The 27,745-nt window shown below is 43.2% G+C and overlaps 1 protein-coding gene across 1 annotated transcript in view; it reads left to right on the top strand.

The window, feature by feature from the left end:
• Window positions 1-1,952: 1,952 nt before the first annotated feature.
• Window positions 1,953-27,745, top strand: part of LOC124594405 — a 226,816-nt gene continuing 201,023 nt past the window's right edge. Inside the window, exon 1 of the mRNA XM_047132775.1 lies at window positions 1,953-2,133. Within this exon, the coding sequence (XP_046988731.1) occupies window positions 1,953-2,133 (181 nt within the window). The remainder of the gene's footprint in view (window positions 2,134-27,745) is intronic.

Here is a 27,745-nt window from a genome sequence, read left to right as displayed (position 1 = left end):
AGTAAACCGGAAATTATATCTGAGGTTCAGGAGTTCATTTGATCCGTGTACTATTCGGAACTGAAACGGTAGAGAAATACTCTGAAAGTGCTTATAGAGATATACTATGAAAGTGGTTTTTTGAACACTTTGCCAAACATTTAAGTGGGAATTGCTAAATATGAGGTAGATATACATTGAGGTTACAAAGCAATGGGATAGCGATACGCACTTATAAAAATGGTGGTAGTATCGCATACGTACGTTATAAAAGCGTAGTGCACTGGCGGAACTGTCATTTGAACTCAGGCGATCCATGTGAAAACACATTCAACGTGATTATGGACTCTCGACGGGAATTAACAGACTTCTTCTGACGCATGGGACATTCCATTTCGGAAATATTAGGGAATTCAGTATTCTGAGGTTCACAGTGTCAAGAATCCCGGGATTACCAAACGTCAGGCGCTACCTCTCACCACGGACAATGCAGTGGCCGACTGCTTTTGCTTAACTACCGAAAGCAGTGGCGTTTGCGTAGAGTTGTCAGTGATAACAGACAAGAAATTCTGCGTGAAATAACAGCGGAAATCAGTGCAGGACGTACGATAAGCATATTCATTGGGACAGTGCTGCGAAACTTGGAGTTACTGGGCTGTGGCAGCAGACGACCGACACGACTGCCTTTGCCAACAACACGACATCGCCTGCAGCACCTTTCCTGGGTTGGTGACCATATCGGTTGGAAACTACACGACTGGAAAACCGTTTCCTCGCCAAATCCCCCAAGGGTCAGTTGGTAAGAGCTGATGGTGCGGCGCAGGCCCCTACGCTGTAATGGACCCAAATTGTAAACAAGGTACTGTGCAAGCTCGTGGTGCATTCATAATGGTGTAGGTTGTGTTTACATAAAATGGACTGTATCCTCTGGTCCAATTGCACTGATCATTGACTGTAAATCGTTATGTTTGGCTTCTTGGAAACCATTTACAGTCATTCAAGGACTTCATGTCCCGATACAAGGTTGGAATTTTTATCGATGACATAATGCGCTGCGTCATCCGCCCACAGTTGTTCGTGATTGATTTGAAGTACATTCTGGACAGTTCGAGCGAATTATTTGGCCACCCAAACCGCCCGTCATCTGCCCACAGTCATCCGTTATTGGTTTGAAGTTCATTCTGCACAATTCGAGTTAATGATTTGGCCACACGGACCTCCCGACATGAATCCCATCGAACATTTATGGGACATAATCGTGAGGACAGTCCGTGCAAAAAATCATACATCGGCAACACTTTTGCAATTATGGACGGCTATAGAGGCGGCATGACTCGGTATTTCTGCAGGAGATTTCCAACAACTTGAGTCAATGGCTCGTCGGGTTGCTGCACTAGGGCAGACCAAAGGAGGTCCGATGCGACGCCACTGTATAGACAGTGTAGAACTGCCTACGCCTCAACATATATTTGTTTCTGGGACTTTTCTATGAATAGTGCTACTGTACTACAGAATCCCTTTGTACATGAGGCATATTTTGGTTAAAGTTCTTGTGCAACCAGTAGTCGACTGAATGTTGACAAACCTTTGTGTAGCGGAGTGTGTGCTAATATGAAACTTCCTGGCAGATTAAATCTATGTGCCGGACTGAGACTCGAACTCGGGACGTTTGCCTTTCGCGGGCAAGTGCCCTCCAGACTGAACTACCCAAGCACGACGCACTACCCGTCCTCACAGCTTTAATTGTGCCAGGACCTCGTCTCCTAACTTCCGAACTTCGCAGAAGCTCTTCGCAGAAGAGGATGGGTAGTGAGTCTTGCTTGGGTAGCTCAGTCGGTAGAGCACTTGCCGGCGAAAGGCATAGGTCCGGAGTTCGTCCCTGACTGGCACACAAATTTAACCCGCCAGCAACTTTCAGAACCTTGGTGGCTTACTGCTACTTTTTGCGGTGTGCTCCAGAACAGCGGCAGCAGATGTACGTGCCGCGGCTGTACCGGCTGTGTGTGGAGGCGGTGGTGCGGCTGCTGGAGCGCGCTGGAGACTCCGTGGACTGGGACTGGGACGGGCCGGCGGCAGCGGACGCGGCGGGCCACGCCCTGCGCGGCCTCAGTGAGTGGTTGCGCTGCGCCGCGCTGCTGCCCGGACTCTCGCTCGGTACAAACCTCTCCTCTACTCACGCTATCGCAACATACCACACACGAGGGCCGTTCCAAAAGTAAGGCAGCAGGGCCTTTGCGAGAAAAAGTGCATTAACTCTTGAGCAGGGGCGCCATTTTATGTAACACTAGCGGGTGTACGGCGTACTTTCTACAAGTTTAATGAATAGCTGCCTTTATGTTTCCGAGGTAACATCCATGAGCTAAAATACAATTTAATTTTAGTTTATTTAAGGGACGATTACTCCTGCACCCACATACGGCAGTCACGACAGTGCCATAATTTCTTCCTCTGGAATATTGTACGCTTCCTTTCTTCGACTGATTATATAAGTTTGTGTATCTTACTATTTCGTCAATCGTTTCCATGCTCAGTACTGTCCATAAAGCTTGTGTTACACCTGCGACCACTCTGGCAGTACGTTTGGGACCAGGAAATTACTGGCCATTAAAATTGCTACACCAAGAAGAATTGCAGATGACAAACGGGTATTCATTGGACAAATATATTATACTAGAACTGACATGTGATTACATTTTCACGCAATTTGGGTGCATAGATCCTGAAAAATCAGCACCCAGAACAACCACCTCTGGTTGTATTAACGGCCTTGATACGCCTAGGCATTGACACAAACAGAGCTTTGATGACGTGTAGAGGTACAACTGCCCATGCATCTTCAACACGATACCACCAGTTCATCAAGACTGGCATATTGTGCCGAGCCAGTTGCTCGGCCACCATTGACCAGACGTTTCGGCTGGTCCCGGTGGAGGTTCGAGTCCTCCCTCGGGCATGGATGTGTGTGTTTCTCCTTAGGATAATTTAGGTTAAGTAGTGTGTAAGCTTAGGGACTGATGACCTTAGCAGTTAAGTCCCATAAGATTTCACACACATTTGATCGTTTTTGAACTAGACGTTTTCAGTTGGTGACAGATCTGGAGAATGTGCTGGCCAGGGCAGCAGTGGAATTTTCTGTATCGAGAAAGGCCCGTACAGGACCCGCAACGTGCGGTCGCGCATTGTCCTGCTGAAATGCAGAGTTTCACAGGGGGCAGAGCCATGGGTCGTCAAACATAATTCTAACGTCGACTGTTCAGATTGTCGTCAATGCGAACAAGAGAAGACAGAGACGTGTAACCAATGGCACCCCATACCATCACGCCGGGTGATACGCCAGTATTGCGCTTCCAATGTGCGTTCACCGCGATGTCGCCAAACACGGATGCGACCGTCATGATGCTGTAAATAGAACCTGGATTCATCCGAAAAAATGACGTTTTGCCATTCGTGCACCCAGGTTCGTCGTTGAGTACACCGTCGCAGGCGCTCCTGTCTGTGATGCAGCGCCAAGGGCAACCGCAGCCATGGTCTCCGAGCTGATAGTCCATGCTGCTGCAAACGTCGTCGAACCGTCCGTGCAGATGATTTTTGTCTTGCAAACGTCCCCATCTGTTGACTCAGGGATCGAGACGTGGCTGCACTATCCGTTACAGCCATGCGGATAAGATACCTGTCATCTCGACTGCTAGTGATACGGGGCCGTCGGGATCCAGCACGGTGTTCCATATTTCCCTCCTGAACCCACCGATTCCATATTCTGCTAACAGTCATTGGATCTCGACCTACGCGAGCAGCAATGTCGCGATACAAGAAACCGCAATCGTGATAGCCTACAATCCGACCTTTATCAAAGTCGGAAACGTGATGGTACGCATTTCTCCTCCTTACAAGAGGCATTACAACAGCGTTTCACCAGGCAACGCCGGTCAACTGCTGTTTGTGTGTGAGAAATCGTTTGGAAACCTTCCTCATGTCAGCACGTTGTAGGTGTCGCCATCGGTGCCAACCTTGTGTGAATGCTCTGAAAAGCTAATCATTTGCATATCACAGCATCTTCTTCCTGTCGGTTAAATTTCGCGTCTGTAGCACGTCATCTTCGTGGTGTCGCACATTTAATGGCCGGTAGTGTATATTTATAATTTCTTCCTTTTTGTTTGAGTGATCGCATTAGCTCATATTTTATGCCGTTTGCATGTTTTATCTTTCCCAATAAAAGTATCACTAGTGGAGAGATTTTGTTCACGGTCATCATTTGAATGGTATTCTCGTTCAGCATCTAAATCGTGGTCAGTTTGTGTCATACGTTCATCATCTTTGTAAGAGTCGTCATCACTATCGTTCTGTGGTACGGTGTTGTGAATCCTGCATCCTCGGTGAGTAACCAGTCAAGCTCATTGTCGCTCAGTTTTGATCTCACCCCGCACGGTGACAAGAACCCTCTTGTTACGTTTTATACCACATTGCACGTAATAGGTAACGAAATAAATATATTTTGTACACTAAGGTGACACACACGCTGTTTGTTTTATGTTACTCCTGCTTACTTGTACGTATGACAGCACAGTGTTAGGTGAAGCAATAGCGAAGGAATGGGCACGAGGTTGAAGTCGTAAAACAGCAATGTAGCGGTACAAGACAGCGTTATTTGTACTTAGGCGTGCCTGCTCGAGCGTTAAGGAAGTACTTGCTGAGGTTTAAATTTTTATTCCGTCGGTAAACCTGTCTGTGTAAACCGGCATAAAAGTTGTCAGAGGCCAGGCCCCGGAGCCACTTAACGTCCTTCGCAACCTGAGTTTTTTATTTGCTTTTCCACAGCTTCAAAAACTGCATGAAATCTACTTTTACATTCTGCAATTTATTAGTTTCTTGTATTATTTTTTTTTCCTAAGTCGTGTGTCACTGCTCATTCCAGCACTCTTAGATTTCAAACGTCGGCTGAAGTCACTGAAGGTCATCACACGTCCATCACATACCCGGCGTTATAATTAAACTTATTTAAACTAATTACGGTACGAGTACAAAACTTAGTAGCATTAACGTCAAGTACATTGCGAAATAAATGAGGGAGAATCAATTCTACTGAAACATTTTTCACGTGCTGCTGTGGTACATCATACCATTACGTATCAGTACCATTGCTGCTACAAAGGGGGCTCAATATGGCGCCCAACAGTGCTCAGAGGAGTCTGAAAGGGCGGGATTGCATTCTGCACATGGGAATGAATAATGTTCGTAGGTATGCTGGCTACCTCTCTTGATATGCTGCGCTTCAGACAAAGTGAGAGCGAGAGCAAGAAAGTGGACAGACAAGTCAACACATCGTTGTGCGTCCTGTGGTGCAAGCTGTTGTGCGATATGGATCTTGTACGGATACCATTTGAGAATGGTTCGAAGCACCTTACGTATTGTGGACCAAGGGATGTTCAACTATCGTGACACAGCACGCGCACTGCCTGACGATCGGGAATTGCGCGCAGCGTTGTTGCCATAGCAACAGCGATTCCATGAACGATCTTTGCTACAACCGGTCGTCGCTCTCTTCCCGGAGCGACACCCAGGTCGTCCAGTTGATTCGTACTTCATCAAGCTCCGCACGGCAGGTGGAGAAAGAGGACCATTCTGTACTCCTTTCAGCCAGCGACATTCTCGAAGTGCAGCTGCAGCATTACTGTTGTTTTGATTGTTGAGCTCCACCTACTGCATTTGTCCAAGCTCATGTTGACACTTCAACAAGTACACTGCGACTGGTCAGGTGTGTGGGACTATGAATCACGATGACTGATCACGGCACCTGGTGTCCATAGTTGGAACTGGACGGTGGCGTTGTGACACATGGGAATCATGCATCCCATACTCTGGACACTAATGCTACCAAGTTTGGTACCCGTGCAGTAATTGGTTTCGGTGTTATAACGTGTTAAATAGGAAAGTTTAATTATAACCACCCGGTATAGGCATGACATCGCCAATGAAGATGTTTACATGACATATCAAAACGGCAGTGGGCGGAAAATTAAAAAAATCAAGACAGAGGTGGCGGTAGGATAAAAGTATGCAAGATAGAGGATGCTGGTGAATTTAAAGGTACACGGCGGTGGATGGTGATAAACTTATAAACTGCTAGATGGCGGATTCCGGGGAGTTGAAAAGATGCAAGATGGCAATGATGGGAGATTTAAGTAACGCTAGATGTACCGTCAGGATATTTAAAACAATGCAAGAGAGCTCTGGTGGGAACATATTTAAATTTTTCAGTCAGGCACAGCGCTTAAAAGAACACCAGATTGTGCAATTGCCAAATTTTTTCGTCGAATCATAGTGATTAAAAATGCAAGACGGTGGTAGCAGGAAAATTTTCATCAAAATGAGATAACCAAAGACAGTGTAATATTTTTTTTTATCTAAAATGTAACAAGCCAGTCAGTATGTATAGAACGACGTGTTCAAACCTACCTGAAATTCTTTTTGCGCCCTGCTGAAAAGTATTCAGTTATGCTGCAAAATTTCCGTATATATAAAAAAAGATTACGTCAGTGTCTGCATTTAATGTGGCAACACGTTAAAAAGAATTCGATAACTCATCAAAATTAGGTAAGCATCCACACACACACACACACACACACACACACACACACACACACACAGAGGAGCGCACGCTCAGATATATATATATATATATATATATATATATATATATATATATATATATATTGTCTTATCCGACAAAATTCATTGCTATTATGCATACACTTTGAGTGAAAAACTGAATGTGGGTGTAGTATCATTGTGCACAAATTAACTTAAGTATTTCAGAACGATCAACACTATAACGTATGAGACTAATGTTCTCCCTCCTATTAAACTGAAGGAACTTTCAGTTGAAATAAACATTATAAGTCACTTTTTGAATTTGTAACGTATTTAGTTAACCAAAAGTCACATTTAATGTTTTCTACACTTTCACATGTACACAAAAATCGCATTTAACTTCCTCTTTCCACTGCACTGCAGTTCAAAAGCAGCAATGATGCACATAACTACAACACCAGAAGAAAAAATGACATTCATTATGCAATATTAAGATTATGCAGGGCACAGAAAAGGGTGCATGATGTTCCAATCAATATTTTTGATTACTTTCACAGTTGTATAAAATGTTTGATAGGAAAGCAAGACTTGAACCGAACTGAAAAACTTCCCTCTTGACATCTCCTATTTCACAGAATAATTTCTGTTATTGTAATGTGTAAAACATGCTGGATAGCAGCTACTAACTCCCATTTGTAAGTCTCCTTGTATTTTTTACTAAATAAAGAACCTATAACTGATGAACATGTACGCATATTTAAAAATGAATATGTGTTAGGAATATAAAATGACTCGGTCCACACCATTACGATTTATCACACAAATGATTCATGGAACATGAAACTATCTAACTCAATCTTGATGTATACATCATATTTTACGTGTTCATACATTCACAAGGATGTAGTGATCCAAAGCTGAGGTATCCATATATCTGGAAATACGAAACATTTATCATTTTGTGCGGATCAGCAACGAAAAGTATTTGGCGGTGCAGTGTGTTCGACACAGTTGTCTATAATCATCAGTGGTTAACCCATTAACAGTAGACTGTTTCATATCCCTTACTCTATACATTATGAATCCGGACTCAGCCTCAAGTGCATAATTTTCTGCTTGTAGACTAATAAATTTAGTAATAAGATTACACCAATTAGCTCATCTTTCATTAATCAAAACTACTATTTATTGAGAAGTACATTTCTATATCTGCTAGAGAAACGGTTGTGCCGTTTTGAATGAAATGAAATGTATGGGGATAAAACTTGCATGACAGCTATCGACACGGTTGCTTTCCGCGCTGCGAGAGAATCATCTGGAGTGGAAGGTTATGCTGGAGCCACATGAACACATCGTACGATCATGTGAGAGCCGTGACTGCCATTGAGCTAAGCTGATCTCAAGCATGTATGAAGGTAAGGGCAATGAACTGCAGGCAATGGAACGAGAAACATCTTCTGTAGGCCAGCAGTATCGATGGACGAGCCTATGATGTGTCACCAGCGGCTAGACAGGAGCGGCGTCCAAGGCGTCCATAATGGCATACATGGCCATGAAGTGTCTGAATCACTACTCGCAGAGGAACGAAGAAATTACGGGGAGAGCCACGAGTGAGGGCCTCGAGAAGCTGCATACTATTATAGGCATTGTGGGGCATGGCCGCTGTGTGGACAGAGCAGACTGGTGGAGCAGTTGATGTCTTTTCGTCAACGCACAGACAGTGTTCCCAGTCCAGGTGCAGAAAGGGGCTTCTACACATCAAGACAAATATTATCTGAGTGATTTTGCAGCTGACAGTTGCACACTGATGGTTTTGTGGTTAATACTACGCACTGTTTAGTTTACTAGTAGTGCAATTGGTGTGTTTGCTAGTCACAAATCTTTCACGGCAGTTCATGTGGTCACGTGTCAAGACGTGGTTGGTTATTAATGGCACACAGGAGTGTGTAACTATACTCTCAGGGCGTTATTAATGGCATTCATCCAAAATGTTTTATTTAAACCACACATTGAAGATGACAATATCTTGTTACTTGACTATGGGAACGAATAATTGTTTGTATGTATATGGATTTAATAAGAGGTGTCCAAAGCTGGTTTGGTAGTGACTTGTGGTACCTATCTGGTGACAATAGTAGTAGTAGACCAGTATGTAAATGGGTGTTATGATCCTAGTTCAGTTTAAGAGTTGTCTGTCATCTCAGGTTTTACTGTTTCAGTAGCCTCATAGATTATTTTTGGTTACGATTGTAAATTGTTAACGTTGTTGCCCAGTTATGTGTATATTAGGGCAAAGGTTGCATTTAATTCTTTGATTCAGTGTAAGAGTTTTGTTTTGATAGTTGCGTGGAGCCTTGCGTAAGGTCGTTTACAAGACGCATTAATGTTTTGTTTCACCGAAAGTGTGTTTCCTTACTGTTGCTAATATTGTTAGTTTTATCCCCACGATTGCACAGTCCAGAATTCAAATTCCAATCCATCTAAATCCTCTGCTACATAAAATATAAAATTCGACGTATACAACAAACAATTAAAGCTGCCATTTGTCGTTTATGCAGATACCGACTGATTCCTGCACCGAATGGCTTAGCAAACAGTTGTATTTGATTGCAGAACGCAATAAACCTCTTCCAGTTAAACAAGCAAATTATTTTTGTTACCAAAAAAGGAAGAGACATCATAAATTTACCTTTGAAGCTGACGATGTGTAACATAGAGATCACTGCCATTTTAAGAGCAGATTTGGTGAAGATGAAAATGATATATTTAATTTAAATTACAGATCTAATATTATGGTACCTCTTATGTTTCACAGTCTAGTGAATTACGATGCACATTTAATAGTTATGAAACTACTGAAATGTGAGGAAGAAGGAACTAAAATAAATCCATCCTATGTTTCTGTGATCGAGAAATATAAAATATTCATTAAATCTTTTGCAGTGGGCTGTCTTAGCGACATACCATTTAGGCTTCCAGATTCCTTAGACTCTCTGGCTTGATCTTCAGAAAAAATGTATCTCATATTTAAAACTAGACAAGTTGGAAACAACAAGATTATTCCCCATGTTGTGTCTAGGAATCCTGCATACTCGGTTCGCTAGACACACAATCAAACAACTCGTATTAATGAGTTTTATTACAACAAGGCAAGTAATTACTTAACTTCGAACTGAGAATTCTTGTAGTCCTTTATAACTGAACAACTACATAGACGAATCGCAACCAAAGGGCGTCTTACAAAATAATGAGTCATCTCCAGAATAGACATACACAAGTAACACTTCTGGTCCTAGCGACCGCTTCTAACAAAACCCTGTCAACTGTACTGCAGTGACTGCTGATCGCTAACTGTGCTACATAGAAATTGCTAAAGAAGAGGCTGTGATGTGTCGGCTAACGAAGTGGCTAACGTTGAAGCCTTTATCGAAGTGGGTGCCACCAATCGGGCGAGGCTCTTATGTCATCTTCGTATAGGGGCCGCTGCAGTCGCATTGTCGTCCTGGAGGCAGATCGGTCAGCGTGCGATTGGCTGACCTCTTCTCAGAACTGTCTTCTCTGTCGTTCACGACTTGCGTGCCGGCACTGACTTTACATTATAACACCCCTCGACAGGGAAGCATTTAATCTGATCTATAAGAAAGGCGTGTAAGTACGAGAGTAACAACTTCTTTTTGTTTCCGATAGTTGAAACATATAAAAGCTTGCTGAGTGTTAAACAAAAATCAGATAATGATAGGAGCTGAAGAAGTCAGTTAAAATTTGTACCATGGCAGTGACTCCTATCATTGTCCTAGACAATGATGAACCCAAACATCTCAAGAAAAATGTAATTATATTAGGTCTAAGGAAAATCAAATAGCTGGATTACAAAACGGAGAATAGGGCACTACCGTGACTTCTTGCTTCTGGCCAGTGTTAGAAAATGTGCAGACGCTCTGGCTTAAAACGCACGAACTAGGCTGAGATCATTATATAATCGCACCTGGCTTGGCATGGGAGCATGTCTGAAAATTGCTAATTTAAAACTGAAACTACTTATAGACACAGAACAAATATGTTTTGTTCAGCATGCCGTGAGAATTTGTAATGTGAGATCACACCAGGTGATTCTTATACAGGCTCCATTTTAGAAGTGTAACTCATGTATCCTTACTTTCCATGCTGTTTAACCTACAGTAACTGGTCCAAGACCTCCGCCGGGACCAGACGCACAGTCCATGACTGCAGCGCCCTAGAGCGCTCGGCTAATCCCGCCCAAGAACAGACTGTTGCTCCTAATTCCGTCAGGGATTTTTCGGAGACAGCTGATACTGCATACATTTCAGCAAGTCATCATTAGACGAAATGTAAGGTTGTGAATAGTACAATACGTCAGACCTACATTTTTTGGCGAGTAGTGTGCACGTCAAAAAGGAAGGTATTGAACGATTACTAAGATGTCTCAACATCAACAATGTGCAACTAATCGCTGCCTCACACTATAACCATCTTTTCACTTTCTCAGTTAGTCAGTACTTTGGACTGTGGATGGAACGTTACTCTAGTTAGATGCCGTATGTCATTGCGTTCATAGAATGTTTCAAATTCATTATATGTGAGCTGAGGGCCGTTGACCGACACTATGATTTCAGGCAAACCTAAGAGGCGAAAAATATAGGACCACGCCTGAACTGTGCTAAATCCCACAATCAACCAACGAATGTTCCAAGAGGGACCCGCAAAGTCTATGTGCACACATTTCCAAGGTGATTGCGGCTTAGGCCAAGCGGAGAATTTTCGTGGTGGAGCCGACTGATTTTCCGCACTTGCGTGACACTATGACGTCGTCTGTTGTATTTGGGTGTCCATACGCTGCCAAGTACAGTGTTGACGCGCTAACTGCTTCGTACGAACAATCCCCCAGTGTCCTTGGTGAAGTAACTGCAACGCTTATTTTTGAAATCTTTGGGGATCAACACACGTGACTGTCCACTGTTATTCTGAACAAGAATCACAAGTTTCTGTATAGTGAGGCTATGCCGGCGTGCAAAGTATCGACGCAAGACAGAGTTCTTTGTGCTACGCAATGAGCGAGGCCAACGTTGTACAAATGTATTTTAGCAAAGTGTTCAAATCTGAATCAGCTTACGTGGCCTGTGTAATTTCCCTATAGTTACGACGAAAGGATTGAAGTAATTCAGAACAGCGAGCATCGATGTGACAACAAGATGCAGCAGAAGCGTCAAAGTCATTATAAGAGCCAATCAGAAGACGTGAAAGTGCGTCCGCATTACCATGTTTAGCCGTCGGACGATACACAATCCCGTACTGGTATTGAGACAACAGTAAAGCACGTCTTTGCAATTTTTGAGCAGTTCGTACAGGAACCGGCTTCATCGGGTAAAACAAGGACTACAACGGGTTTTAATCCTGCTGAGCAGAATATTTTGCCGTACAAATAGTGGTGGAATTTGGTGACACCACACACAATAGCCATTGCCTCTTTCTCTATTTGTTAATAGTTACACTGAGCTTTGGACAACGCTTTTGATGCGACAGGGAGAGGCACGTCTTTATCACCAAATCTGTACGTCAACATTTATAAACGTGTTTTCCAACACACAACACTGACAGTAAGCAATTTGTGCCTCGACCGTGATATGAAGGTGACAACCAAAGCTAACAGTGGTTAATCTTCTGCAGGCGGCGACTATTGGGAGTCGGGGAGTCGTGGCAGATGGATCGTGTGTCAGGAGGCACTCTCCCAGTTCGTCAGTTGCTGGTTCCTCCGGGAAGAGGAAGTGGTTGTAACATGCGTTCGCCGGTCGTCGCAGTGAAAGAAGAGTGACTTTTAACCATTTATTTCTGCAAAATACATCTCTCCTCTATCGGTGCTACGGCGGTCCTTTGCCGCCGCTTGTCCGCGTGCCCCGCAACCGCCCTGCAGCTACTCAGGAAGTAGATGCCGCGTCCCCACCCTCCGAACTCGAAGAAGGGGGCGCGTGCGTATGTGGCTTACACACGACGGCCTAGAAGGTCCTCGATCCCCTTCCGCAACTGTGGCTCATCTCTACTCTCTGAACCGCTATGACGGTTGCCGTGGGGTCGAGAAGTGCTCCGACCTTAGCCTGCCGTGCAGGTAGGCCCCATGGCTCCGCTGAAGTGTCTGGAACGCTGGTGCCCTGGCCTAAGTCGACACGGAAGACAGCCCCCCCCCCCCCCCCCGGCATTCTCATCTGAGTTGGAAGCTGTTAGCAGCGCCGAACTCCTGACCTGTTTTTACGGAGAGAAGGACATCTGTACGACGGCTGTTGGCGGTATTGAATACGAGCAGGAAATGTACTACAGACTTAATACCGCGTTAATGCCGTGTCATGACCAACTACCCTTGGAACTCAAATGCTGGAGTTTTTATAGTGTGAATATCGGCTGGTGTTGGTCCAACGTCACTTGTAATAACTGCATAGGCACTCTATTTGCTTAACACATTTGTTATACCAACAGACGGGTCCGTGACAACATTCAGTACGGCTTCTTGAATTATCGATGCGGCTTCTTACTTCAAGTAACAAGGTTACGTGATACTTCTCAGTCGTATTGCTTTACTAAACTCCTGCTGATACTAGCTACCCAGTTCGCGCAAAGAAGTTATGTCCTGCTTTCCACCTGACCTGCTGATATGATGAAACGCTGATGTTTCGTTTCGCGCTTGTTGACACTCCTGCAAGCAACAGAAAGTGAACGAGGTCTCGCAATTATGAAATTGTGCGGCCAGCTGCCTGATACAGGATTGGTACGTAACACTTCTGATCATTCTAGCAAATAAATAGATAGGAAACACTTCCTAGAGGTAGCACTTTCCTCATTGGACGGAAATCGAATTTCATCATTCCTAATGCCAGTAAATAAACACATGTAACTATAAGTTTAGCACTTATGTAAGAAAACACCATTGTATGAAGGTTATGTATGAATTCTAGTTTAATGATGGTAGAGTGAAGAGTGTGGTATGGTTGCTGAACGGATATTGCCAGCAGTCATCGCTACATCCGTCACATTTATATGATTTCGTTTTTACTTCATTTATAGCCTAAACAGTCCGTCTCCCCTGATAACCTACCAAGAAATGTAAGTGAATGTATAGACTAAATATGCAATGTTTTCTTTTTTCCAGAAGCAATATATCATTTTCTTTCAGTGTGGATGAGTACGGTGATAACACACTTCTCAACTGTGGACGTGTCAGGAATCTGCGTATAAGTTCCAATCTGTGAATTGCAGGAGGCTAACATTTGTTACAGTTTTGGAGGAATGTGAATTAATCTGTCCCAGTTTTGCTGTAACATGGAGGGTAATTTCTTATCATTTTGTTATAGCGTGGGAAATTCTTACAGTTCTGCTGCAAGCCGGAGGGCAGTTTTTTATACTTTTGCTGTAACATGGACAATTCATTACAGTTTTACTGTAATGTGGACAATTTCTTAGAGCTTTGCTGTAACACAGGCAGAGATTTGATACAGTATTGTTGTAACATGGAGAGTAATTTGTAACAGCGTTGTTGAAACATGGAAGGGAATTTATTACAGTTTTGTTGCAACAGGGATCAATCTGCTACAGTTTTGCTGCAGTATGGCGGGAATTTGGGTACTGTTTTGTAACATACACAAGTAGTTACACTATTCCTGTAACGTGGAGAGAAATTTGTTACAGTTTAGCTTTAACATCTACTATCTGATAAAAAGTATAAAGGTATCCAGACATCTCCAAGTAATGTAGAATTGAGCAGCAGATGTCATAGGATGTGAACAGACCAGACCAAACGAAGGCTGTGAGTGTTGTGCTGTCAGAAGAGAAATGGTAGCAGCAAACTTTGTTGATCAGGAGATTTCAGTGACCTCACTGCTAAGTGATGCATGAAGTGGTGTAAACAGTGATGCCACTGCAGAATCAGTGACTGGAAATAAGTGATTTGGTGTGGTTGGCCAAGCTCTACCCCTCGACAGTCTGATGGAGAATGTTGCCTGCCATCGTGGGTAGTGACAACAGTGAAGTATGGAGTGGTTGGTGTTATTTTACGGCGTTGTTGGGCCATAGTTATCTGGTCCCCTTACTGCACTCGAAAAAACATTAAATGTGCGAGGGTATGAGCTGCATTGTGCACAGGTTACAGTAGAGAAACAGCCTGCAGATGAAGATCGTGTGTATGAGTGTGACAATGCACGCTGTTATAAAGTAGTGACTATGATGCAATGGTTTGTGGGCAGTAACATTCTAGAAACTGACTGGCCCACCCAGAGTCCTGGTATGAATCCACTGGAACAGCTCTTGAGTGATCATAGCGTGTAGGCTTTCACGGCCGGCGTCTTCAGTAATTGAAACTTTCGGGCTAAGAGGCCGTGGTCCAATAGTAGAAATGCTTCTCCCTGACGTTTCGTTGCCAGCTGCGGGCAACATCATCTGAGGTGAGTCTACGACTGGCTGCTAGGCCGTGGAGGTCCTGTTTATATAGAGCGCGTAGAGGGCGCCACCACTCGTCACGTGTTGTCAACAGTAAAACTATCTCTGCCTGGCGTCATTACTCTCGACATCGCATTATTATGCATGTATGTATAGAGAGGCTGTAGAGATTTTTAAACACCACAATAATTTTAACAAGAAAGAAGAAGGCTTGAAGTTAGATAAGATATGGCGATCGACTCTGTACCAAAGATGTGACAATCCATTACCTTCGATCGAGAGTAATGACGCCAGCCAGAGATAGTTTTACTGTTGACAACACGTGACGAGTGGTGGCGCCCTCTACGCGCTCTATATAAACAGGACCTCCACGGCCTAGCAGCCAGTCGTAGATGATGTTGCCCGCAGCTGGCAACGAAACGTCAGGGAGAAGTATTTCTACTATTGGACCACGGCCTCTTAGCCCGGAAGTTTTAATTACTGAGCTCTTGAGTGAGTTATAATGTTGACGGTTCTCCAGTCCCCTATATCCTTCATCACTACCTTCTTCGGCTTCAGCTACTGAAGAAGAATTGACTTCCATTCCTCCTCGGACATCCAGGCATACCATAAAAAGTGTCACCACCAGAGTTCAAACATTCATGAATGCGAAGGGTGGACTCACCCCACATTTTGATGTAACATCGGCTAATTTGCTACAAATTAATTGTAAAATAGGTTGTTTGTTACAATTTCTATGTAATAGTGTCGAAATATGTGGCCAGTTTGCCACAATTTCCTTCGATGATTTATAACTAAATATAAAGTTGGAATGGAATCGTAAATTTTTTCATTTTGTTACAACATATTGCCAACAAGCTTCCAGTGTAAATTAGCCGTCAAAACTAATATTGTGAAATACATGATTGTAGTAGGAGAAGATTCGTGTAAGAATATCCTCTCAGTTGAATGATAACCATTCGAAAGATAAGTAGACAGTTCACATAATTATTATATAAGATTTCAAATATGAAACAGGAGATATTGCATCTTGGGGACAGATTGCGATTTGAAAGGGTAATTGATTGAACAGGCAAAATTACAGTATTAGTATTACAAGGTGGTTGTCACAGGAGGTGAGAGCTTAGCTGATACATGTGTGTTCATAAGTGTATGCAGTTTTCCCACCATTTCACAAGGTGGCAAGAAGAGCCAGGTCAGGTGAGTAGGGGGCATGAGGAATCACTTCAAAGTTGTTATCACGAAGAAACTGTTGCGTAATGTTAGCTCGATGTGCGGGTACGTTGTCTTGGTGAAACAGCACACGTGCAGCCTTCCCGGACGTTTTTGTTGCAGTGCAGGAAGGAATTTGTTCTTCAAAACATTTTCGTAGGATGCACCTGTTACCGCAGTGCCCTTTGGAACGCAATGGGTAAGGATTACGCCCTCGCTGTCCCAGAACATGGACACCATCATTTTTTCAGCACTGGCGGTTACCCGAAATTTTTTTGGTGGCGGTGAATCTGTGTGCTTCCATTGAGCTGACTAGCGCTTTGTTTCTGGATTGAAAAATGGCATCCACGTCTTATCCATTGTCACAACCGACGAAAAGAAAGTCTCATTCATGCTGTCGTGGCGCGTCAACATTGCTTGGCAACATGCCACATGGGCAGCCATGTGGTCGACCGTCAGCATTCGTGGCACCCACCTGGATGACACTTTTCGCATTTTCAGGTCGTCATGCAGGATTGTGTGCACAGAACACACAGAAATGCCAACTCTGGAGGCGATCTGTTCAACTGTCATTTGGCGATCCCCCAAAACAATTCTCTCCACTTTCTCGATCATGTCGTCAGACCGGCTTGTGCGAGCCTGAGGTTGTTTCGGTTTGTTGTCACACGATGTTCTGCCTTCATTAAACTGTCGCACCCACGAACGCACTTTTGACACATCCATAACTCCATCACCACATGTCTCCATCAACTGTCGATGAATTTCAATTGGTTTCACACCACGCAAATTCAGAAAACGAATGATTGCACGCTGTTCAAGTAAGGAAAACGTCGCCATTTTAAGTATTTAAAACAGTTCTCATTCTCGCCGCTGTCGGTAAAATTCCATTTGCCGTACGGTGCTGCCACCTCTGGGACGTATTGACAATGAACGCGGCCTCATTTTAAAACAATGCGCATGTTTCTATCTCTTTCCAGTCCGGAGAAAAAAAATCGGAGGCCTTAGAACTTGAATGCACCTCGTATAGCCCCTGCCGTGGGGAGTGGGGACAACTTTAGTTGGTCGTCGGTCGGTCGTCTTGCCGGACGACGTGTATTTGGCTGGCGATCGGTTATGGGTTGGCTGTGTGTGCCGACTCGTGATTCATTCCTGTTACAGTACAGTCACTGCCATTAGCATTGTCTAGTTCTTCGTGCAGGTGTTCAGGAAACTGTATGTTGTTGGTGTGATTTTGACTGACAAATTATTTCAAATGTTGTCGGCGTAATGGCTCTGGGGAGTCGGTCAGTTGGCGTGGAGCAGTGAGGAATTCTCGGCGGGGCGTAGTTTGGCCGGGGCCCGCTGGCTGTCTCTACGTGGTGTCGGAGAGTGTGGCACTGTTCCCATTGCTACGAGGTCCGTGGCTCACCGACCCTGGACACGAAATTTGAGTTTTGATTTAACCTACCAGCAAGTCAAAGTTGTTCACATTGTGTCATTTGGAGTTCATTGTCAGTTGTTGGGACATTCCCGGGAGCAACAACGTGGTTTTCAAGTTGGAAAATTCTAGCCACCCTCCGGTGGAGTTTCACTTTTTGTTTATTTGAATTGAAGTGCACCAGAAGAACCTCCTGCCGTTAACGTTCCAGTTACCTGCCCTGTACGTTGACGTAAATTTCAGGCAGTGTACTTTCCTCATTGTGTTGTTGCTGTCCAGCACGGTGTGTAGTTTGATAGCTCAGTGTACGATTGTTTGTGGGCACCAATATCTTCAACGTTGTTCCGTTGAACTCCTCGTTGTGTCCTGGTCGGGTGATGTGGAAGTTATCTAACAAGATAACTTGTGGGTACGCTGACTGTCGGTCGGTTGGGTTGTCGTCGGATGATGAATAGTTGGCCCCACTGCTTGTCTCGCCTAAGTGAGCGTTAGTGTTTGATTTACAGGCCGACCCTCTAACATCTGGGCGCCCTTGTGTGTACTGCCTTATTTTTTATAAATTGGTTCTTGTTGTTGGTACTTGTATGGCGTCTGGCCTGTTATGTCTTTCATTTGTTTGTTCTTAAGCCCTTCAGCCTAAATTAAAGAACTGTTTCGCGTAAGCACTTTGGTATTTAAAAAAAATAATATTTTGGTGTTTTAAGTGTTCGGCCGTCTGCCGATTTGAATTTAACTTGTTTACTTCAGCCTAACTAAAGAACTGTTTTAAGATAAGGCTTGCCTTTTAAATTTCTGATTATGCTTGTATTTCAAGTTATTGGCCTTCAGCCGTTTTTCAATTAAATCCCAAAGATAAAGCTGTGTGTTTAAAAAGCTGTGTGTTTTTGGGCTCATGTAATCAAATAATAAAATTGTATGTTGGAGTGTAACTGACAGCCCCTTATTTTGGCCTCTTTCCACAGTTTATTCCATCTGTCATTTTCTGCGGGTTTAGCAGGGCGTATCATTCACATTGGTGTCTTGGTCAGCAAATACCCCTGATTGTACCAACTGGAACACACATCCGCCGCCAGCTGCATGCCCACGAACAACCGTCCCGTAATTTGGGGGAATTCAGTAACCTGTGCGCAGACATTTGGTGCTACATACTTCTGGAAACCTGTCAAGGACTTGTAGAATCGATGCCAAGCATAATCGCTGCTGTACTGTGTTTGAACAGTGGACCAGCTTGTTGCTAAACAGGTGATCATAATGTTCTGGCTTATTGTTGTATCTCACTTATTTACTCAAGTTTTATTACCCTATTGCTGTATATAGTATTTAAAACGGTGTTAAAGATGAATAAGAATGTGCATTAAATTCGTATATTTCCATTGCATGACAGCATAAGATGCAAGGCGATTTGTGTAGTAAGCGGAAGCTGAGTGTGATGCTGGTGTATGTCTGAAAACGTAATAGTGTGAATATGGATCCAGGCAGATTTCTCTGTTTCTGATTATCTGAGCTTTCTGCTGCCAGTTGAATCAATCGTCCCCTTCTTAAGTCTGTGTCCCACTTGCATTGTGAACTTCCTCTCGGTCAGTTTTCGTGCACTGGACTCCAATCTAGTATTAATTTTGGCAACTGTGTCGCTTTCGTCATATGACGTATCCACCTGAGCCGTGGCGTCACCTTTCGAATTTCTAACGCCACTATCTCGATCTGTTGTGTGATGTTCATCTAGTTTGCGGCCACTACGATCTTTGCTCGAGGTTTTGTTGTGGCGTACCGAGTTGTGGAATAGTAACGGAACGAGGAACGGTTTGAGAAGACCGCCCGACGACTATGGCGAGCACTTGCACAAGTGTCTTGGGAACGTAATCCGGAGAGTAGTTGCTGGGCATGTTTGTGAGCAGATTTGAATCCGTGGCCGACTTCGATTGCCGTCTTTGTGCGTAGCCTGGCCAGTCAGCTCTGGGACGTGGCACACCGATGAGAGTTGAAACCAGTTTCACTCTGATGAATTCTGGTCCGAATTTGGAACTGGGAAGCTTCGGCTTCGATTCGTGGACTTCAGTTAAGTTTTGAAATTTGAGGTCATTTCTTATTGATAGCTATAGGTCTGTTGCGATCTTTACGACTTCTTAGCTGATCTATTTCCCCCTGAATTGTGGCGGTTGTTTGCTGTTCCTGAGTTGATACTGTTCTTGGTTGCTTTTTAACAGGATATCTTAAACTGTGTGAGCCGATGTTGTTTCTTCTATGTTGTTGCTGGACCGCCCCCTCTTCTCCCTTCGCCACGCAATACCTTGATGGTTGGGCTTTAGCCGACCTCCCTGCCAAACGTCTTCGAACATCAGATAACTACCTTTCTCTTGAAGTAAGGCCGAGTGCAAGTTTCGAGATACCTTCGGGAATTGCAGACGTCATCGCTCTGTTAATCATATTGGCTGAGGAGGTGCCTGCTTCTCAAAATTTGCAATTGCTGAGGCTATGTAATTGGGTTTGGCGGCCTAGTTTCCTCTCAGGCGTTTTGCCGTCGTTATAAAGGCAGTATCTTGCAGTGAAGCCGGTACACCGTTTGGCTAGTTATTGTTACCTTCGCGTGATTAACCTTGCTGTGTTAATATTTGTTTTGCCCGTCTGTACCCAATGAAAGGGGTCTTGTAAGGACGGTCCTCTCTTGTTCTTTCCGTTTGGTGCAGTCTTGTGCTCCTTGCGTTTTCTATTTTGTTCTCTACTTGGTAGTCTAACTTACTGAAGCTATTCTTAAAGAGGGCCTGCCTGTTGGCATTTGGTAATTTTACTTAACTGAAGCAGTTGTTATTGAAGGACTGCCTGTTCCCTTTTAATTAAATTAAAAGCTATTTCTCAATCTGGTTAGACGAAACAACCAAGGCTTACTTCTTTTATTAGCCTATTTTTGAGATCAGATGTCTTACTCAGTCTGTGTTGTAATTCACTGACATCGTGATTGCCAAAGGCCCACCTGTTTAGAGGTATTTATGGCAGTATGGGAGTAACAGAAAATGACACGATGGTGTATGGGCCCTAAGCTTTCGCCTTACATCCCTTTATCCATAATTATTGCAGGCCTTGTCATTTGAAAGTATTTACTCTTGCCAGTGACGTCTGATATCTATAGCTTTCTTTCTGCCTTTCTTTGTGTAATTGGACATTGGTCTTTCTATTCCTCTCTGAGCTACTCAGTGTTTATGCCTCATAGCTGTAAGTTATTCCTGCTATTATACATTGCTCACAAACTTTCTCCAGCTCAGCCGACAATTTACACTTGAAAACCGAAGAGTATCTTCTGTAAGCTTGCCACTAAAATTTAAATGCATGGAAATATTTCTGGTATTAACTTTTTTTCATACTTACAAGTTGACCCTAATCGATATATTCTGCGACCCTTTGAAGCTCTGTACTTCCAACTCACCCATCGTCTAGGGGTAGAGTCCCTTATTAGTAATAGAAACGTCATGGGTCCGGGGTTTAAGCCCAACAACTGTTCAACTTTTAAATAAACATCATCAGCGATGGCGACCGAAGACTTCCGGCATAAGAAGTCACCCTCGCTCTGGCAATGACTTTGTTGAGGAGGGTGGACGAGCGACATAGATTTAGGGCACTCCCTTGTCCTTTTGGTGGGAAACTGCCCCTAAAAGGCGGATGAATCAGGATGAATCAGCAATTATCAACGGCATGAAGATGCAGAAGGCAGTGGAAACCACTGCATGAAAGACATATTGTGAACGTATACAACATGCCTGTACTTGGAAAGTGTCATGGTGACCTCTCCATTGGCAAAAGATTTCGAACTAGTTCCCCATTCGGATCTTCGGTAGGGAATTGCCAAGGATGAGGTGACCATGAGAAAAAGATAGAATAGCCAACGAAAGGGAAATGTGCTACGAATCGTAGCGTTGAATGTCACGAGTTTGAACGAAGTGGGAAATCCAGATAATTTGGAAATGGAAACGCAAAGGGTCAGGATCAGTGAAGTGAAATAGAGAGACGATATGGATTTCTGATCAGAAGATGATAAGGTAATATCAACCATACCAGAAAATAGTGATGCGGTTAGGATTTGTTGTGATTGTGAAGTAAAGCAGAGAGTGAGCTAATGTCAACAGTTCGGAGATAGTAATTTCTTATCACATTCGATAATAAACCAACGTTGACGAAGTTAAGGTAATCATGCCAACGTACAAGCAGAAGACGAATAGATAGAGAAAGTATATGAAGGTATTCAAGGAGTAATTCAGGTATGTAAAGGGAGATGAAACTCTAGTAGCCACTGGCGACTGCAACACGGTAGTAGGGGAAGAAATAGAGGAATGGGTTATGGGAACGTATGGGCGTGGCGACAGAAATGAGAGAGGAAAAAGACTAACTGAGCTTGCAAGAAATTGCAGTGGTAATAGCGAACACTGTGTTCAAGAACCACAAGAGGAGAAACTATACTCAAAAAACACCCAGAGACATGGGAAGACTCCGGCTTAATTACAGCATTGTCAGACAGAGACTCCGATATCAGATATTGCATCGTAAGGCGTAATTGGTGCAGATGTAGACTCAGATCACAATTTACTAACGCTAGAAAGCAGATTTAAGTGTAAGAGAGTAGTACTGAAGGAACTGTGTCGAAGAAAGTGAGATCCTGAAGTACTGATTAATGACGATAGGCGATTAAAGTTCACTAACGATGTGAATACTGAAGTAAGGAATACCAGAGTAGGCATTTCAGTTGAAGATAAGTAGACATTAAAACAAAGGTCAGTCACGAATTTTGGACAGACAAACAAAGGTTAAGTGATGTGCAAAGAAACCTTGGATTCTGTTGGACGCAGAGGAGAGAACGGATAGGTGAAAAGAGTAAATAGAAGGCATCTATGAGAGGGGCTACCGAGTAAGGTGGTGCATTGGTTAGCACGCTGGACCCGCATTCGGGAGGACGACGGTTCAAACCTGCGTCCAGATACCCTGATTTAGGTTTTCCGCGAATTCATAATTCGCTTCAGGCAAATGCCGCCATGTTTCCTTTGAAAGATTGTGGATGACTTCCTTCCCCATCCTTCCCTGACATGATGGGACCGATGTGCTCGCTGTTTGGTCCCCTTCCCCAAATCAATCAACCAACCAACCAACTACGAGGGGGCGGGTAACTTGTCTGATGACGTGAAAGAAGAAGTGAGCGTCAACATTGAAGACATAGGGGAACCAGAATTAGAGTGAGAATTTAAAATAGCTCGGGAGATCTGGGATCGAATGAGGCGGAAGGGATGGATAAAATACCATCGGAATTTTTAAATCCATTTGAATATTCAAGTTAGTGTATACGACCTATGTGAAACGTTACGCTACTGATAGGTCAGGCAACGGTCTCTAATAGAAGATCCCTTCCATAAGGAAAGAATAGTTCGTGCGGAGATCGGAAACCCGAGGGAGACAGACCGGGAAGGTGAAACAATTCACGGCCGAGTTGGAACCTGGCGGTGAGGCGAGTTGTGTTCCGGAAGTTGACAGCCGGTACAAGCGTAGCAGCGGTATCAGGAAGACACACTAAGTTGGTTTCCTGGATCATGAAGCATTATCACCTCAGTTGGCGTCGGCTGCAAAACTTTGGACTTGGACGTCTGGGGCGCCTACCGAGGGTAGATGCGGACCGCCGCTGTGGTGAAGTTGTTTATCGGCTCCACACTGTCCTTCCTGGATCGTTGTGCAGATTTGTCTGACGAGTTCCGATTTGGTTTACAGAAGCGAGTGAGCCAACGTCGGCAGTAAGCATAGCTACAATTGCGATTTCCTGTACGGCTACTGGACTCTTTAGTTCAGTAGTTTTCTGGTTGTTTGTTCGAGGTTCACACCCGGTTCCATATCAGACGTCTGGTTGTTAATGCCGCTTCTGTCTCGAGGCAGGAAAGTTGTGCGTGCACACCTATAAAACTACTGAATTTGTTTCTTTATTTAAAATTCCAGTCTGAGTATTATTTACTGTAAGGCGTCTAATTTGTGGCGGCGCGCATTTATAAATTGACTGGGCGGTTACTTGTTTACCCCTCGCCCACATGGTGCGGCTTTGTTACAATTTGTGGTTCGCGGTCGAGCTTCCCTGTCGTTAATTGTATTAGCACCTGCGAATAGGTTTTGGCCGCCTTACAAGTTTCGTTGATTTGACTCAGTTAACTTATTATTTACTTGTTTTTCTTGTGGCTGTAATTTTGACTGTCGTGCGCCGGGATTTGGCCTGTAGTAGACGCATGACCAAGTTCCTGTACGAAACTCTGTTAACTAGGCTACCTTTTGTGTTGTTTTGGTGGGACTTGCTCGAAAACTGCCTGGTTAGTAGAGCAGGTGCAGCGTCCGGATGCGGACCCCGTCCGCACCCAACCGCACAGCTAACCAGTAGCAGGTGGTCCTCCACCACTTGATCTTTCCGAGACCTGCCCAGACAGAGTTGTGTAGCCCGTCGACGTGTTTATTTGCATGTTAATCACTGCGCGCCTACTGCAGATCTCCTTTAAATTTTGTTTGATTTCTGGGGCATGTAAATTCCTGAATTGTTAACCAGCTAATTAATCAATTGAGCTATTACTAGATTTATTTACTTAAAATTGTTAATACAAATTTCGCTCAATCAACTCAGTGTTTATTAATCTTACTCCTTGCGTGCACTGTCGGTTTTTCAGCTGGCCAAACACTAGGAGATTTAAGATTTGTGGCTTTCATGAAGGTTCTCACTGAGTATTTGTACCATTTAGGACCCAATGCTGAAAATTAATTTTGTCATCTTATTTCTCTTGCATGCCCTGCCCACCTCCGCTGTCCAGCAGTATAGTAATTTACTTATTCGTGGAATATACTTCTAATTTGGATTGTAAATTTTGAAGTTACTTTCAAGAAAGAACTTTACCTCTTTTATTGAACTGCTACACTTTTTATTATTGTATTTATTCTAAAAATGGTTCAAACGGCTCTGAGCACAATGGGACTTAACATCTGAGGTCATTAGTCTCTTAGAACTTAGAACTAGTTAAACCTAACTAACCTAAAGACATCACACACACCCATCCCCGAGGCAGGATTTGAACCTGTGACCGTAGCAGCAGCGCAGCTCCGTACTGAAGCGCCTAGAACCGCTCGGTTACATCGGCCGGCATGATGGAAACGCCGAGAACGAAGTTCTCAGATTGGAAAAGTTGTAAGACTGGGATTCCGTCTTTTGCCCCCACTATTAAGTCCATACACGAAGTAGCAATGACGGAATTAAAGGGAAGGTTCAATAGTGGGACTAAAATTCAGGGTGAAAGAATATCAGTGATAAGATTCGCTAATGACATTGCTATCCTCCGTGAAAACGAGGAAGAATTACAGGATCTGTTGAATTGAATGAACAATCTGATGAGTACAGAATAAGAATTGAGAATAAACATGAAGACGACCAAGGTAATGAGATGTGGTAGAAATGGTAACATCAAAATTATTGATAATGAAGTACACCAAGTTAGAGAACTCTTATGCCTTAATAACACATGACCGATGAAGCAAGAATGGCACAAAAAAGCAGACTAACAAAGAGAAAGAGGGCACTCCTGAACAAAAGAAGTCTAAGAGTATCAAACATAGCCCTAAATCCGAGGAATAAATTTCTTAGAGCGTACGTTTTGAGCACAGCATTGTATAGCAGTGAATCACAGACAGTGGCGAAACTGGAACAGAACAGAATCTTAGCGTTTGAGATTTATTGCTACAAAATAACGTTGAAAATTAGGTGGCCTGATAAGGTAAAGAATGAGGAGATTCTCAATAGAATCAGCGAAGGAATACATGTGGAAAACACCGCCAAAAACAAGAGATAGGATGATAAAACATGTGTTAAGGCTTCAGGGAGAATCTCACATAGGTCGAGAAGTTGCTGTAGAGGGTAAAAATTGGTGGTATAGGTGAAGACAGAGATCGTAATACATCAAACAAATAATTGAGGACCTAGGGCGCAAATGCTGCTCTGAGATTTAGAAGTTACCGCAGGAGAGCAATTCGTGAGAGGTTGCGTCAAACAAGACTGATGACTCAAAAAGATAAACGTCCAACATATACATTACGCCCGTTGTCAGTTTACTTATTATGACCTTGGTTTTATCATAGTTCACTTTTAAACCAACTTCATAGCAGACTAATAGAAAGTCAGTAACTAGTATTTTGAGTTCCTGTACGTTATTTCTAAACAGAAGAATATCGTCAGCAAAACTCAAATTCCCACGACTTGTATTCCGTTTGTTTCTAACTCAGGTTAGACACTGCTTCGTCTAGGATAGCTGAAAATCGATTTGGAGATTTAGAGGCACCTTCGTTTACACATTTTTCAATTAGAAATTCATTGGTTCTTTTGAATCCCTTCTCAAAACCTATAAAGGCAAGGCAAAGCGGTGTATTGTACTCCTTGTCAGTTGTTCTACTAATTTTTCCACATAGAGTTAGGATATGGTCAATTGTGCTAACTCCTGTGCGGAACCCAGTTTGCTCAGTTGTTTATGCACCATAGTCCTGAAATCTCGCCATGCGATTATCACGTCTTCGTTCCCTTAAACAAGAGCTTCTGGGGTCGACGATTCCTATCGGACACGGATATGTAGTTGTGAACTTTTTCAAGCACGATGGCACGATGTTTTACCAAATGGGTATCTTGAAGCTGGTGGGTCGGTGGGACGGTTGCCTCAGTGCTCACGGCGCTTTTGCCTGATCGGCAAACCGATTCTGGACTGTTCGGCCCCCAAACGGACAACTTTTGATCGCCCTTTATGTTTCTCATAAACGTTTTTAGTGCACTACATAACAGAGATGAATGTATTTATGAGGTAGAATTCTGATTGCCTGTGTATCTTTGATGTTCGGAACACTTTAAGTTACATCAGAATACATTTCTGTTGCTGTTACTGCTGGTGATGCAGTACACTGATGCTGCAGTATTTCAGGTGCTGATGGAATTTCGATAAATAATATAGATGTTTGTGACACTATTTCATGTAAACAGTTTTATAGTAGGGCATGAAAGAGAGCGATATGAAATTTACAGGTGAGGTAGAATTTTGGATGGCTAGGGTTTTAATGTTGGAAAAATTATAAGAGTACTTTTGACATTGTGTGTGTGTGTGTGTGTGTGTGTGTGTGTGAAGTCGGTTATGTAATTTTATTAAATAATCGAATACTGTTAAACATGATGCCAATTCAGTTGAGAAGCTAATGTACTTATGTTTATGTGGAAACTGGATGCTTTTGAAACTGATGTAAAAAAAAAATCAGAAAGTCTTAAACAAACATATTTCATTTTAGATAAAATATCTCACTGTCATTGATTGTTTTATTTTAATGAAAATTTTGCCACCACCACCATCTTGCATTTTTAAGTGCTGTAACTGACCAAAAAGATTTCCACCGGCGCCATTCGCACTTATTTTAAGGTGTGTGATTTGCTGTAAAATTTTAAAATTTTCCTGTCAGCACCATTATAAAGTTTTTTCAAATTTCGTGCTATTGCCATCTTGCGTTCTTTTTTTAATTTTCTTCTGTGCCATCTTCCAGTTTTTAAATTTCTTACCTACCGCCATCCTGATGTTGTCATGTGGTTAAGGTCATAGATGACGTCATGTATGCATGTAATGGAAACGTGCTGTCCTTCATGTACTTCAGCAGACGTTTGAATGTCGAAGTGCGCTGCAGTGTCTATAAACATATTAGTGTCCTGTTATCAGTTTCGAGTAAGGCCCTTTTTTAAATTGTTTCTGTGTTAGAGAAAATGAAGCTTTTGTTGTACGAGACACTACTATACACTCCAGAAGTATGAGTTGCCTTTTTGGCTGAAGATGGAGCCATTATTCGTGTAACACGTGGTCGTTTTGAGCGCGTTAGACAGATATTAGCACGCAGGTGTCATCTGTGCTTTAATGTAAACGGACGACATTTTCACCATTATTTCTAAAACAGTGTCCATTACATGGCAGTTTGAACACAATCCCTGAATATCACTAGCGTCGAAAACTTCATGACCCCTACAGAGGAAACGTTAGACCTGTGACAGTTTTCTCACATTAGACGTGCGTCTTTTTATCTCTTCTCCATCCTTAAGTCATT

This window comes from Schistocerca americana, chromosome 2, assembly GCF_021461395.2.
Source record: "Schistocerca americana isolate TAMUIC-IGC-003095 chromosome 2, iqSchAmer2.1, whole genome shotgun sequence".
Taxonomy (NCBI): domain Eukaryota; kingdom Metazoa; phylum Arthropoda; class Insecta; order Orthoptera; family Acrididae; genus Schistocerca; species Schistocerca americana.
This window is presented reverse-complemented; position numbering and strand designations above follow the sequence as displayed.